The following is a 14,480-nucleotide window of genomic DNA, read 5'->3' as shown; positions in this document are numbered from 1 at the left end:
CAATGTAAGTAATGTATTTAGTCCACATATCATCATTGGGTAACTTTCCCAAGGTCATACAGCAAGGAGGCAGTCACTGAGCGACCTACTTCACCTTAATGGAGTAAAAAGTGTAACATACTTTGCGCTTTTCATAACCAGCATTACATTAAGGTAGGTCCTACTAATGTAAGAGGAAACTGAAGGTCAAAGGTCCTAAGAGGCTTGCCTTATGCCTAAGAGAGAGTGGTAGGGCTGGGATTAGGCTATCTATTGAATCCAAGCTTCCCTGTAGGGTGTTAGGGATGGAAAGTGGTAATAGTTTCTGATGTCAAAATCCATTATTGCTGTGCCTGCTGTTGTTGCTGTTGTTATTTGCCACAGAAAACACCCCCTCCCAACCCCCCAAGTATTCAGAGAGAAAAATAACAAGATAAGAACACAGCTGATTCTGTATGCAAGCCTGCAGACCCAAAGCCATGCATAATTTACTCAACACTGCCCTGCAGTCACTTAAGCTGAGGAGAGACACTATAAATTCAGCTCTGCATACCCTAATTTATTTCTTATTTATTTTACTGATACATATCCAGGGCCTCCAGTGAGCTGCTCCAGGACCTGCCGGAAGGCACCTGCAGCCCCAAGTGCAACAAGGGCAGGAAAGGAGACCCTGATACAAGCCTTCGACAGAACACTAGACTTCATGTACTAGAACCATGTTAAATTAATTTTCTGGTAAACTGGAATTAAACCCATACGCATTCCCATCTCCTTTTTGTGTGAAATGTAAGAATGAAAAGGTTGCTAAATGGCTTATGCCGCTTTCTCATCTTGGTAAATAAAGCAGTGAGCATCCCTCTCCCATGAACACAGGGTTACTTTTGCGAGCCACAGAATCTCAAAAAGTGGGCAAATTTTCCGATGTGAAGACATTCCCAGAAAAGGAATGAAGAGGAGAAGAAAAAGGCTGCTATTTTCTTGAATGATTACCGAGGACCAAACACTACGCTAGGTGGTGTCCATGGCAGAGGTAACTCCCACCACGCTTTCAACAGGGAAAGCAGGGTAAGCTGGAAGAAAGAGGAGCCACGATGGCACAGCCGTCTCATTTCACAGCTGATCCCCCAGCAGCCTGGAGACAGAAAGTGACACTCTGCATGTTGGCCCCCTCCTGCCTTCCCTTTCAGTCTCATACTAATGTTAAAACTCACTTTGAGTTCATCATGAGCCAGAAGCTGTACTACCAGCTTCAGCGGCATTATTTCCTTTGCCCCTCTCCTCTCCCAATTAATTGTCCTTACAGCCTGAGCATTAGGGCACAGAGAGGCTAAACACTGAATACACACTGTTAAATTCCTGCAGAAACCGGGTTAGAAGCCTGGGCATAGCCTATACCCTTATGCACCACATCTGAAGGTTTCTCTGTGCCCACCTTCAAGACACAGGCCTTGGCTCCAAAGGGCAGTACCAGGACAGCAGGGATGGACACAAAAAGTGTAAGAGACCATGGAGAGAAAGATCATGACCCTAGAGGTTGGGCATGGGTTCCATTTATCATATTTATCAATCACTCATTTAGCTTTCTTCATACATTCTTCTTTTCACTACCCAACAAAGGTCATACGCTTGACTGTTGCCTCTTGTGCTGAAACAGTAGAGGCAGAAAGGTCATTTTGCTGAAGGACAGGTCAAGCCTGGCCATTTTTCCATGCACTCCTTGCTGCTACAAGGGGACACCTGGGCCTTGGGGACAGAGACTCACCCACAGAACATGAAGATGGTGCTGGAGGTGGCATCATAGGGCAAAGGCAGCGTCTGCTGCAGGCACAGCTGCTCACAGCCGCCGTTAAAGCCATCGGAGCAGTCGATGCCTTTGGAGTGGTCGTAGCAGCCGGAGCCATCCTTCATGGGTTTCAGTTCTTCGGGGCACTGCTCGGAGAGAGGGCAACAGGGTGGTTATGGCTGAGGAGGTGGTGGGCTCCGTCATGCCCCCTCCTCCCACCTTCTAAAGAGGACATGTATCAGCTACTGACAAAGATGAATTGAAAGTCATCTTTCAATGTGTGGCCTTGGACAAGTCCCTTCACCTGTGTGTACCCACCTGTAAAATGGGACTTTTGTAACTATCTGCTTATAGCATTGTGAGAATGAAGGCTGATAATGTCAGCAAGGTGCTTCGAACACTGGTTGATGTGAGAACTGTACAGCAAACATCAGCTGCTGTTAATATTGACATTGCTGGGACCATCTTCATTATGACTTTTATGGTTACTGCCCTATAGGGCTGCTGCTATAAAAGTCATGTGAAGAGGCAGCCAGATCCATTTTAAAGAGCTCCCGCCAAAGCAGATTAAATTGCAGCTCTTTGCCTTCTCACTGTGTGACCCAGGCAGCGTACTTGCCCTCTCTGAGCCTCAATGGTCCTCCTCTGTTAATGGGCACCAACCCCTGCAGGGCTCTCCTGTGATGCTTACACTGGCCTGTGCCGGTGCATACTTCATTTCAGAATTTGGCACATAATTTCATCCTCATAAAACGTGAATTATCTTCCCTCCTGTCTTGAAGTGGTGTCTCTTTCTCCTCCCTTGTCCTTGGAGCCCTAAATGAGATTCCTGCACAGGTTACAACAGGAGTGTGCAAAGGGCCCCTGACCAGTCTGCTGGTCTCTAGTCTGGCCTCCATAAAATCACCTAATAGCCACTGGAGTGTTATTTCTTTTTTTTTTTTTTTTTTTTTTTAATTTTTTTATTAAATCATAAGTGTATACAATGATATGATTATGGGGCATCATACACTCACTTCATAAACCATTTGACACATTTTTATCCCAGTGGTTAACATAGCCTTTCCGGCGTTATCTCAGTTACTGTGCCAAAACATTTATATTCTACATTTACCAAGTTTCGCAAATACCCCTGTAATACGCACCACAGGTGTGATCCCACCGATTCCCCTCCCTCTACCCACCCCCCCCTTTCCCACTTCCCCCTATTGTTAAGTTGTAGCTGGGTTATAGCTTTCATGTGAGAGTCCCAAATTAGTTTCATAGTAGGGCTGTGTACATTGGATATTTTTTCTTCCATTCTTGGGATACTTTACTAAGAAGAATATGTTCCAGCTCCATCCATGTAAACATGAAAGAGGTAAAGTCTCCATCTTTCTTTAAGGCTGCATAGTATTCCATGGTATACATATACCACAATTTATTAATCCATTCGTGGATCGATGGGCACTTCGGCTTTTTCCATGACTTAGCAATTATGAATTGGGCTGCAATAAACATTCTGGTACAAATATCTTTGTTATGTTGTGATTTTTGGTCTTCTGGGTATATGCCCAGCAGAGGAATTACAGGATTGAATGGCAGATCTATTTTTAGATCTCTGAGTGTTCTCCATATATCCCTCCAAAAGGAATGTATTAATTTGCATTCCCACCAGCAGTGCAGAAGTGTTCCCTTTTCTCCGCATCCACGCCAACATCTCTGGTCTTGAGATTTTGTGATATAGGCTAGTCTCATTGGAGTTAGATGATATCTCAAAGTAGTTTTGATTTGCATTTCTCTGATGATTAAAGATGATGAGCATTTTTTCATATGTCTGAAGGCCGTGCGCCTGTCTTCTTCAGAGAAGTTTCTCTTCAAATCCCTTGCCCAGCCTGCGATGGGATCCCTTGTTTTTTTCTTGCTGATGCGTTTGAGTTCTCTGTGGATTCTGGTTATTAAACCTTTGTCAGAGTTATACCCTGCAAATATCTTCTCCCATTCTGAGGGCTGTCTGCTTGCTCTGCTTACTGTGTTCTTAGCTGTGCAGAAGCTTTTTAGTTTGATCAAGTCCCAGTAGTGTATTTTTGAAGCTGCTTCAATTGCCCGGGGGGTTCTCCTCATGAAATACTCACCCAGACCAATTTCTTCAAGGGTTTTCCCTGCATTCTCCTCTAGTATTTTTATAGTTTCATGTCTTAAGTTTAAATCTTTAATCCAATGAGAGTCTATCTTAGTTAATGGTGAAAGGTGTGGGTCTAATTTCAGTCTTCTGCAGGTTGCCAGCCAGTTCACCCAGCACCATTTGTTAAATAGGGAATCTTTTCCCCACTGAATGTTTTTAATTGGCTTGTCAAAAATCAAATAGCGGTAAGTAGCTGGATTCATCTCTTGGTTCTCTATTCTATTCCAGATATCTACTTCTCTGTTTTTGTGCCAATACCATGCTGTTTTGATCACTATCGATTTGTAGTAAAGTCTGAGGTCTGGTAGTGTGATTCCTCCTGTTTTGTTTTTATTTCTGAGTAATGTCTTGGCTATTCGAGGTTTTTTCTGATTCCATATAAAACGAAGTAATGTTTTTTCAAGATCTTTAAAATATGACAGTGGAGCTTTAATAGGGAGTGCGTTGAAAGTATATATTGCTTTGGGTAGTATGGACATTTTGATAATGTTGATTCTTCCTAGCCATGAGCATGGTATGTTTTTCCATTTGTTAACATTTTCAGCTATTTCTTTTCTTAGAGTTTCATAGTTCTCTTTATAGAGATCTTTCACGTCTTTTGTTAGGTAAATTCCCAAATATTTCATCTTCTTTGGCACTACTGTGAATGGGATAGAGTCCTTAACTGCTTTTTCAATTTGACTGTTGTTGGTGTATATAAAGGCTACCGATTTATGAATGTTGATTTTGTAACCTGAGACGCTGCTGTATTCCTTGATCACTTCTAGGAGTTTTGTAGTAGAGTCCCTAGTGTTTTCCAGATACACAATCATATCATCTGCGAAGAGCGAGAGTTTGATCTCTTCTGACCCTATATGGATACCCTTGATCGCCTTTTCTTCCCTAATTGCGGTGGCTAAAACTTCCATTACAATGTTGAAAAGCAATGGAGACAATGGGCAGCCTTGTCTGGTTCCTGATCTGAGTGGAAATGATTCCAATTTAACTCCATTCAATATGATATTGGCTGTGGGTTTGCTGTAGATAGCCTCTATCAGTTTAAGAAAAGTCCCTTCTAGACCAATTTTCTTGAGTGTTCTGATCATGAAGGGATGCTGGATATTATCAAAAGCTTTTTCTGCATCAATTGAGAGAATCATATGGTCTTTGTTTTTTAATTTGTTTATGTGCTGAATTACATTTATAGATTTACGTATATTGAACCAGCCTTGAGACCCTGGGATAAAACCAACTTGGTCATGATGTATAATTTGTTTGATGTGTTGCTGGATTCTGTTTGTTAGGATCTTGTTGAATATTTTTGCATCTATATTCATTAGTGATATTGGTCTATAATTTTCTTTTCTTGTTGGGTCTTTTCCTGGTTTGGGGATCAGGGTGATATTTGCTTCATAGAACGTGTTGGGTAGTCTTCCTTCTTTTTCTACATTTTGGAACAGGTTGAGTAATATAGGTACTAATTCCTCTTTAAAGGTTTGGTAGAATTCTGACGTGAAACCATCTGGTCCCGGGCTTTTCTTTTTAGGGAGGTTTTGTATAGTTGATGCTATTTCTGAACTTGATATGGGTCTGTTCAACATTTCCACTTGATTCTGGTTAAGTCTTGGAAGGTGGCGTGCTTCCAAGTATCGGTCTATTTCCTTCAGATTTTCATATTTCTGAGAATAAAGTTTCTTGTAATATTCATTAAGGATTTTTTGGATTTCTGATGAGTCTGTGGTTATTTTGTCTTTGTTGTTTCTGATTGATGATATTAGAGATTTTACTCTTTTTTTCCTGATTAGGTTGGCCAGAGGTTTATCTATTTTATTGACCTTTTCAAAAAACCAGCTTTTTGATTTATTGATCTGTTGTATTATTCTTTTGTTTTCAATTTCATTTAATTCTGCTCTAATTTTGGTTATTTCTTTTCTTCTACTGGGTTTGGGGTTGGAATGTTCTTCCTTTTCCAGTTGCGTGAGATGTCCCATTAAGTTGTTAACTTCCTCTCTTTCCGTTCTCTTGAGGAAGGCTTGCAGTGCTATAAATTTCCCTCTTAGAACTGCCTTTGCGGTGTCCCAGAGGTTCTGATAGCTTGTGTCTTCATTGTCATTTTGTTCCAAAAAATTGGTGATTTCTTTCTTAATCTCATCTCTGACCCAGCTATCATTCAGCATAAGGTTATTTAACTTCCATGTTTTTGTATGGGTATGCAGATTCCTGTTGTTACTCAATTCAAGTTTTATTCCATGATGGTCCGAGAAGATGCACGGAATAATTTCTATTCCTTTAAATTTACTGAGGTTAGACTTGTGACCTAAAATGTGATCAATTTTGGAGTAAGTTCCGTGGGCTGATGAGAAGTATGTGTATTCAGTTTTGTTGGGATGAAATGTTCTGTAGATGTCTGCTAAATCTAAATATTGGATGGTTAGGTTTAAATCTAAGATTTCTTTGCTCAGCTTCTTTCTGGAGGATCGATCCAACACTGCCAAGGGAGTGTTGAAATCTCCAACGATTATGGAGCTGGAGGAAATCAAGTTACTCATGTCTGTTAGAGTTTCTCTTATAAATTGAGGTGCATTCTGGTTGGGTGCATAGATATTAATAATTGAGATCTCGTCATATTGAGTATTACCCTTAACAAATATGAAGTGACCATTCTTGTCCTTCCTTACTTTTGATGGTTTAAAGCCTACTGTATCTGCAAATAAAATTGCAACACCTGCTTTTTTCTGATTACCATTTGCCTGAAATATGGATGACCATCCTTTCACCCTGAGTCTGTATTTGTCTTTTAAGTTGAGATGTGACTCTTGTATGCAACAAATATCTGGCTTAAGTTTTTGTATCCAGTCAGCTAACCTATGCCTCTTTAGAGGACAGTTTAAGCCATTCACATTGATGGAGAGTAAGGATAAGTCTGGTGGAATTTTGGGTATCGAGTTTTTCAAAGGTCCAATGGACATTTTTAATCCTTTCGCCAGTGTGGAAGTTGGAGTTTGATCCGAAGTTTCTGAGTGAGTTTACTTTTGTGGTATAGGATTGGGTTGGTCATTGTGGAGGATAGGTCTGAGAACATCCTGAAGAGCTGGTTTACTTATGGCAAATTTTTTCAACATATGAATGTCATTGAAGTATTTAATTTCTCCATCATAGATGAAACTCAGTTTAGCTGGATACAAGATCCTGGGTTGAAAGTTTTTTTGCTTTAGGAGATTAAAAGTTGATGACCAGCCTCTTCTTGCTTGAAAAGTTTCAGCAGAGAGATCTGCAGTTATTCTAATATTCTTACCTTTGTACGTTATAGTTTTCTTTCGCCGGGCTGCTTTGAGAATCTTCTCTTTCATGTTAACTTTAGTGAAGCTAATTATGATATGTCTGGGAGATGGCTTTTTGGGGTTGAATCGTGCTGGGGTTCTGAAGCTGTCTGCTATCTGAATTTCAGATTCTCTAGGCATGTCTGGAAAATTTTCTTTCATAATTTCATGTAGAAGGGCCTCTGTGCCCTTGGCTGCCACGTCATCAGCCTCCGAAATTCCTATAACCCTTATGTTATGTTTTTTCGAATTATCTGAGAGCTCTCTGAGTGAGTGATCCGTTTTTGCTCTCCATTTCTCTTCCTCTTTGAGAGATTGGGAGCGTTCGAAGACTTTATCTTCAATGTCAGAAATCCTTTCTTCTGCTTGCTCCATTCTGTTACTGAGGGATTCTACTGTATTTTTCATATCTTTGAGGGCTGTAAGTTCTTGTTTCAGTGTGTCTAAGTCTTTGGTGGTTTTGTCTTTAAATTCGTTAAATTCTTGAGACAGTTTTTGAATTTCTCCACGAATTCCTAATTCCATTTTATTAATCTTGTCTGCAAACCAAATTCTGAATTCAACTTCTGACATCTCAGCCAGTTGTTTATGAATGGGATCTTCAATCACATCTGCCGTATCTTTTCTTGGGGGGGTTGATCTATTCTGGTTATTCATGTTACCAGAGTTTTTCCGCTGATTCCGCCCCATGGTTTACTCCCTTTGGTTTTTCCCCTGGGGTTTTATCGAGGGCCCGTACAGTGTTGTGGCCTGAGAAACTGGGGCCCTGTCTGGTGTGGTGGAGCAAAGTGGTTCTGTCTTGTTTTCAGCTGGTTTCTGTTCTATCCTATTGCAACTTCTACTCTGGCTTGAAGTCTCAGCTGTGTGGAAAAATCAGCAATTAAGTCACCCCGCCTGCCCACCTCTGGCCCCAGTTGGAAAAGGAGAATCAAACCTTCCTACAATCGCACACCCAGGGCACCACCTGAAAAGTCCTCAGTCTATTAGCCCAGTTCAAAAGGTCCGAATCAACTGTCTCAATCGGCACTTGTCTCAGGTGGAAGGGTTCAAGAGGTCTCTGGGAACTGGATCACAGGGGCCTGGTGACTCCTCTGAGACAGCTCACTCCAGTGCAGCGTGGAGTCAGGAGGAGCCACCCCGCAAACAGAGCAGTCTGGGAAGGTTAACGTCTCCTTCCCCACTTTGCCCCTCCGTCGGACCCAGTCACTGGTATCTCTGCAGATGGCTAACCCAGTTGCCTGCAGTGAACAGACACTCCAGGGGTTTGCACCTGCCTGAATCGCGAGGAAGTCTGCCAGGCCCCCGCAGACTGCCGCTATCTAGCAGGAGGAGATGGGGCCTGACATCTTTGAGTGTTTGATGCAGGTGATGGGAAGGAGGTGTTCACTCAGGCTTAGCCCCGTCCCTGATGGATGCTGCTAACAGAACAGAACAGAACAGACAACTTTGTGAGGTTCTGTCTCTGTTCCTGTCGTCGCCTACAGGAGACGGGCTGTTTTGAGTTCAAACGTCTTTGCTGCTGGAGAATTGCGTCTGAACACCTCTCTGGGTCGGCCCCGCCCTGGAGGCTTCTGGGTTTGTGAGTCGTGACACAGGTGGCCTCCTCTGGTTGCCCAGGGAGACAGGGGGTGTGGCCTCAGAATATCCAGAAGTGAGCGTTCTGCCGTTAAAGAAAAAACGGCTGTTGATCTACCTCCAGGGAACTGCTGCTCTGGTGTGGGCACTCAGGCGACCCTTTTCTCCTCTGTCCCGCGCCCCAGAGTCAGCACTGAGCGGCCGCAGTTTGTGCTGGGTCCACACCCCTTAAGAGATCCCCCAAGAATCAGAACTCTTGGGGGATGGGCGCCCAGACCCGGATTGGGAGTGGGGCGGGGGGACGCTAGAGTTTCATTCAGTTTCACGCAATACTACGGTCCGGGGAGGGCTCCTGCACTGCACCGCAGGGAAGTGCCGCCAAGGCTTGATTTCCCCTCAGCGGAGTGCCCTCTCCTCGCTCACGTATCCCAGAGTCAGCGCTGACCTGACGCAGCTCCGGCACTGTGCACTCCCCTCGAGAAATCACCCAAGGAGCCGAACTCCGGAGGGATAGGCCCTCAGACCCCGAGTGAGAGTAGGGGCTCTCAGCTCTCAGCGGGGAGGCCAGAGTCTTATTCAGTCTTGTGCCCGGGGAGGGCTCCTGCACTGCACTGCAGGGAAGTGCCGCCAAGGCTTGATTTCCCCTCAGCGGAGTGCCCTCTCCTCGCTCACGTATCCCAGAGTCAGCGCTGACCTGACGCAGCTCAGGCACTGTGCACTCCCCTCGAGAAATCACCCAAGGAGCCGAACTCCTGGGGGATAGGCCCTCAGACCCCGAGTGAGAGTAGGGGTTCTCAGCTCTCAGCGGGGAGGCCAGAGTCTGATTCAGTCTTGGGCCCCGTATGCCCGGGGAGGGTTGGTGCACTGCACCGCAGGGAAGTGCCGCGAGGCGTGACTCCCCCTCAGCCCGGTGCCCTCTCCTCACTCGGCGCGCCTCAGAGTCAATGCTGACCAGACGCAACTCGGGGACTGTCCACTCCCCTTGAGAAATCACCCAAGGATCCGAAGTCCTGGGGGACAGGCCTCCAGACCTCAGTGGGCGGGAGGGGAGCGCCGGGGATTCAGGGTTGCCGGCAAAGGATTCCCAAAGTTTTATTCAGCCCTATGTCCGGCAGGAGAACGCCACGGCACCCCAGTAGGGGAGGTAGGTCCAGTTTTTAGAAGGTCTCTCCCGTGGAGTGTAGTGGGAGGGGCTTTAATTTCTGCCCACTTGTTCAATTGTGGGGCTACAGAGCCGGTCTCATGGGGGAGGGGGACTCCCGTCCGCTTGGTGGTGGATTTTGTACCTTTTGTTTGCGTCCTTGTGATCACAACTTGCCTCAGCGGTGTTGATGTGCGTTCTTCAGCCTTCTCTCTTGGTGAGGCTCAAGTCCACCAGGATACTTACTAAATTCCTGTCCCTTAACTCTCCTTCTGGACGGGAGCCTTTGTTGAAAGCTGGCTTCAGTCCGCCATCTTGTCCGAGTGATATTTCTAAATAGCATCCCTCCCCATCTTACATCAGTAGATGGATTTTTAAATCCATCAGATGATCCCAAATGTGCTGCTTGGCCATGGGCACGTCCCTGTATGTAACCCTCTGGTCGCTAAGCCAATTCTACGGAGTCCACCCTTTAACGACCTCAGCTGGAAGGCTCTTGCCAGAGCATCTGGCACCTGCTAAGAGCCCTGTAAATGGAAGACCTTACGCTGTGGGGACAGCTGGTTATTTATTTAGTTTTCTATCATTTGATGAGGCTGAGCTCACCTTCTCCAGCCCAGCTGATAGAGAAGCTATGCCAACACTCCTGTCTTCAGAATAGAAAATGAGGTACCAGGTTTTAATCTCAGTCATCCTGCTGGTACTTCCTGTCTTCAAAGATTAACACCCAGAGCCCAGCCCTCCCTATCCATCACTGGACACCACTGATTAAAATGCCTTCCCGGGGCATCTCCCCAAACCCCACCGCAGCTTCCGGCTCCCTGCAACAAGCCATCGCCCTGACCAACATCAATAACAAAACAAACACATACAAATTAACTTACGAAAACCGTGACAACAACAATAACAAAGGTCAGCCCTATTGGAGATTAAATTTTGCCTAGGAAGAATTTCTAATTACAAATGCATGAGAGAGTTCTTCAAGACATTTGAGACTGGCGCCAGGAAGGGTGACGGAGAAGATAGGTTATAAATGGCCCGTGTCAACCTGCAGAAAGGCTATAAAACTGCTACATTTTGTGCTTAAAAAGAAAAAATCAATTTTCCATGTGAGTGAAGAGCTGTATATATTAATACAAGCTCAGAGGAGGCCCCTGCTTGTCACTGAATAGTCACCATCAGACAGGAGGGCACCTGGTCACAGGGTCACATGGAGACATTTACTGGGGCTGGAGCTGGGTTCTGTCTGTCTGCACAGACTCAGGGACTGGTGTTGAGAAAAACGACTGACCTTCTCACCACACATCAGCAGATACCTGGGACAGCGTATTCACCTCGGTTCTTTCCAATCCCCACTGATTCTCTACCACTTTTGTTCTTTTAAAAGAGTGCTCACTTAGTAAATTTCACATGCTAAGTGTACAATATATAAATGTCTTAACACAATAACTAAGAAAATACCGTGAAGGCTATGTTAACTAGTTTGATGAAAATATTTCAAATTAAATATAAAACCAGTACATTGTACCCCGTGACTGCATTAATGTACACAGCTGTGATTTAATTAAAAAAATTAAGAGTGCTCACTACAATCCAGGTACTCTCCAAACATTTTACCTGTTTTTTATTCATTTAATCTTTATAGAAAATATAGGAGCTAGGCTGAAAATGGCTCCCAATAGATGTACCTGTTCCAAGCCCTGGAACCTGGAATCTGTGAATGTTACTCTTCTGGTAATTATTTATTTATTTATTTTTTGGATGTGATTAAGTCAAAGCTCTTGAGAAGACGCTTCTGAATTTTCCCAATGACCCCTAAAGGCCATCACGGATGTCCTCACAGGAGAGAGGCAGAAGGAAGTCACACACTGAGGGGAAGATAACATGCAGGTGGAGTGATAAATGGAGCTATGTGGCCACAAAGAAACAAATGCTACTGCTGCCTGAAGCCGGAAGGGGGTACACAATTCCCACCTGAGTGTCCAGAGGGGGCAGGACCCTCACCACACCTTGACTTTGGCCTCCAGACGTGTGAGACAATAAATTTCTGTTATCTGCCACCTACTTTGTGGCAATTTGTTACAGCAACCAGAAGACACTGGTACAGGCAGGTAGGATCTTATTCCCATTTTACAGATGAGGAAACTGAGGGGAGAGTTACATATGAACAGTTTGGTGGCTGCAGAAGCAGAGATTCTCAGGCTTTTGGATAATACATACAGCACTTAACTACCTCCAGGGCAAGTTACTCACTCTCCCCCCACCCATTACTTACTTACTGGTAGACAAACTTACAGATCCCTTAGTCTCTTCCTTTCGGATGGTTTTCAGATGGGAAACAGCCTCAGAAAGTTCAAGGGACTTGATTAATATCACACAGCAAATTAAAAGCAGAGCTAGAATTATACCTAGATTTAATCCATGAATGCAAAGAAGGGGCATTCGGAGCACACAAAGTAGTTTCGCCAGTTACCCCTGTATGATCATTCCTTCACCCATGATGAACTTCACACCCTATGCCCTCCAGGACCAGTGGAGGCAGATGAGACCTAGGCCTGTTCTCATTTGGGATTACTTGTATTTTATTTCAATTCCCACTACTAATCATTCTTCCCTGCTAGGAAAGCAGGGGGACATCTATGTGCCAGTAGGAGGAAGACCAGAACCATGCCTAGGTACCAGCACCCACTAGCCTTGAAATTATTTAGGCCTCGGTTTCCTTTCTCTAAATGGGGGAGACAGCTTAGACACAAGAATAGAGGCACTAAAGTGAGGCCTAAATTCTAAAGCAGGCTTTGTGATGTATAGGCAAGAAGCTTCAGCTCAAAGAGAGCCTCGGCTTCCTCATGCCAACCACCATGCCAACTTTGTAATAGCATGGACCATGGTTGGCTTGTCTTCAGCTGTCTGGCACATAGTAGGTGTTGTTTGTTGAATGAACCAGCAGGGTGCCTGACAGGATGTTCCATGTCTGTGCATTGATTTAGGGGCTGAATTCAAACTGCCTCTTAGAAGCTGTGTAAGCTTCAGGCAGTGACTTAAACTCTCCTATCTTCACATGATTAATGAGAGGGGGAAGCCGTGTGGCAGACAGCCCCAGGGATAGTCCCCAGTGATTCCTGGCACTAACACACTTCTGTAGGCCCCTCCTGCACTACACTGTGATTGATCTGCATGCCCAACAGCATGTAGCAGAGAGGTGTATGTGGCTTCCAAGATCAGGTTACTAAAGAACAAGGCTTCCATCTCTCTTTTTCTCTCTCACTCCCTCCTCTTCACTTGCTTAATGAAAGCAAGCTGCCATGTTTTCAACAGTCCTGTGACTATTGAACCAGAGCCTCTGACCAGTAGCTTCTGAGGCTAGAGCATAGCAGCACATGCATGAGCTTGCAAAGGAATTCTCTAGCCCCAGTTGAGCCTGTTCAGATGAAGCAGCCCCAGCTGACATCTTGACTGCAACTTGTAGGTACCAGGACCACACAACGAATCCACTCTTGAATTTCTGAGCCTTTGAAAATTGCATAGGGTAATTAATGCTTTGGTTTTAAGCTGCTTGATTTAAGAACAATTTGTTATCCAGAGATAGACAACTATAACAATACTGTAAGATAAACGTAGGAAGTACTTAGCACAGTAATCGGCAAATGGCTGCCACTGTTATGGGTATTTTTAAAGAGCTTATAGAGTCGAGTTTGAGAGATAAGAAATATACACATCTGCTAGACAGAGAACTGGTTATAGAATGAATACAAAGAAGCCTGGTATAATTTGACTGGAGAAATGAAAATTTGCAGAACTTTGTGCAAATACAGATTATGATTAGATTGAGTGACTGGGGAATCTCAGAACAGGGAAGCTTTCCTAGCAAGGAAGAAGGGGGACATCTATGTGTCAGTAGGAGGAAGACCAGAACCATGCCTAGGCACCAGCACCCACTAGCCTTGAAATTATTTAGGCCTCAGTTTCCTTTCTCTAAATGGGGGAGACAGCTTAGACACAAGAATAGAGGCACTAAAGTGAGGCCTAAATTCTAAAGCAGGCTTTGTGATGTATAGGCAAGAAGCTTCAGCTCAAAGAGAGCCTTGGCTTCCTCATCTATGAAATAGGAATAGTAATGGCTCTCTTGGAAGCACTTCTGGAAGCTCTAGGAGAAAATACTACAGTAGCTCCAAACCAGACATATAATTGGCACTTAATAAATGAAAGATAAATGATTGGAGATAAACATAGCAAATAAATGAACCCAACCTCCCTAAAGGAAAATCTAACTGAAAGTATTAGTTGACTTTTTCTATCTGTTCCACCAAAGTTCTTCATTGGTTCATGCAACAAATACTCATTGAACACCTGCTCAGAGCTAAGCAAATGTTTCAGGTGCTGCAAATGTAGTAGCAAACAAAACAGAAAAAAACTCTGCTGTCATTTGCCAAGCTTACAGTCCAGAGAAGAGACAAATGCTTAATAAGTAAACAAATAAAATGATTATTTCATAGAGCTGAAAAGTTCTCTGGAGGAAAAAGAAAGTAAGCAATAAAAAAA

The 14,480-nt window shown here is 44.1% G+C and overlaps 1 protein-coding gene across 4 annotated transcripts in view; it reads right to left on the bottom strand.

The window, feature by feature from the left end:
* The window catches only part of ASTN2 (astrotactin 2), a 990,319-nt gene that overhangs the window by 387,885 nt on the left and 587,954 nt on the right, over nt 1–14,480 (bottom strand). For all 4 annotated transcript variants that reach the window (XM_053566512.1, XM_053566522.1, XM_053566529.1 and 1 more), the window contains one exon: nt 1,742–1,908. In XM_053566512.1, coding sequence (XP_053422487.1) covers nt 1,742–1,908 — 167 coding nt within the window. The remainder of the gene's footprint in view (nt 1–1,741; nt 1,909–14,480) is intronic.

The sequence above is a fragment of the Nycticebus coucang genome, chromosome 2 (assembly GCF_027406575.1).
Source record: "Nycticebus coucang isolate mNycCou1 chromosome 2, mNycCou1.pri, whole genome shotgun sequence".
Classification (NCBI taxonomy): Eukaryota; Metazoa; Chordata; class Mammalia; order Primates; family Lorisidae; genus Nycticebus; species Nycticebus coucang.
Note: the sequence above shows the minus strand (reverse complement) of the source record. Positions and strands in the feature narration are given on the sequence as shown.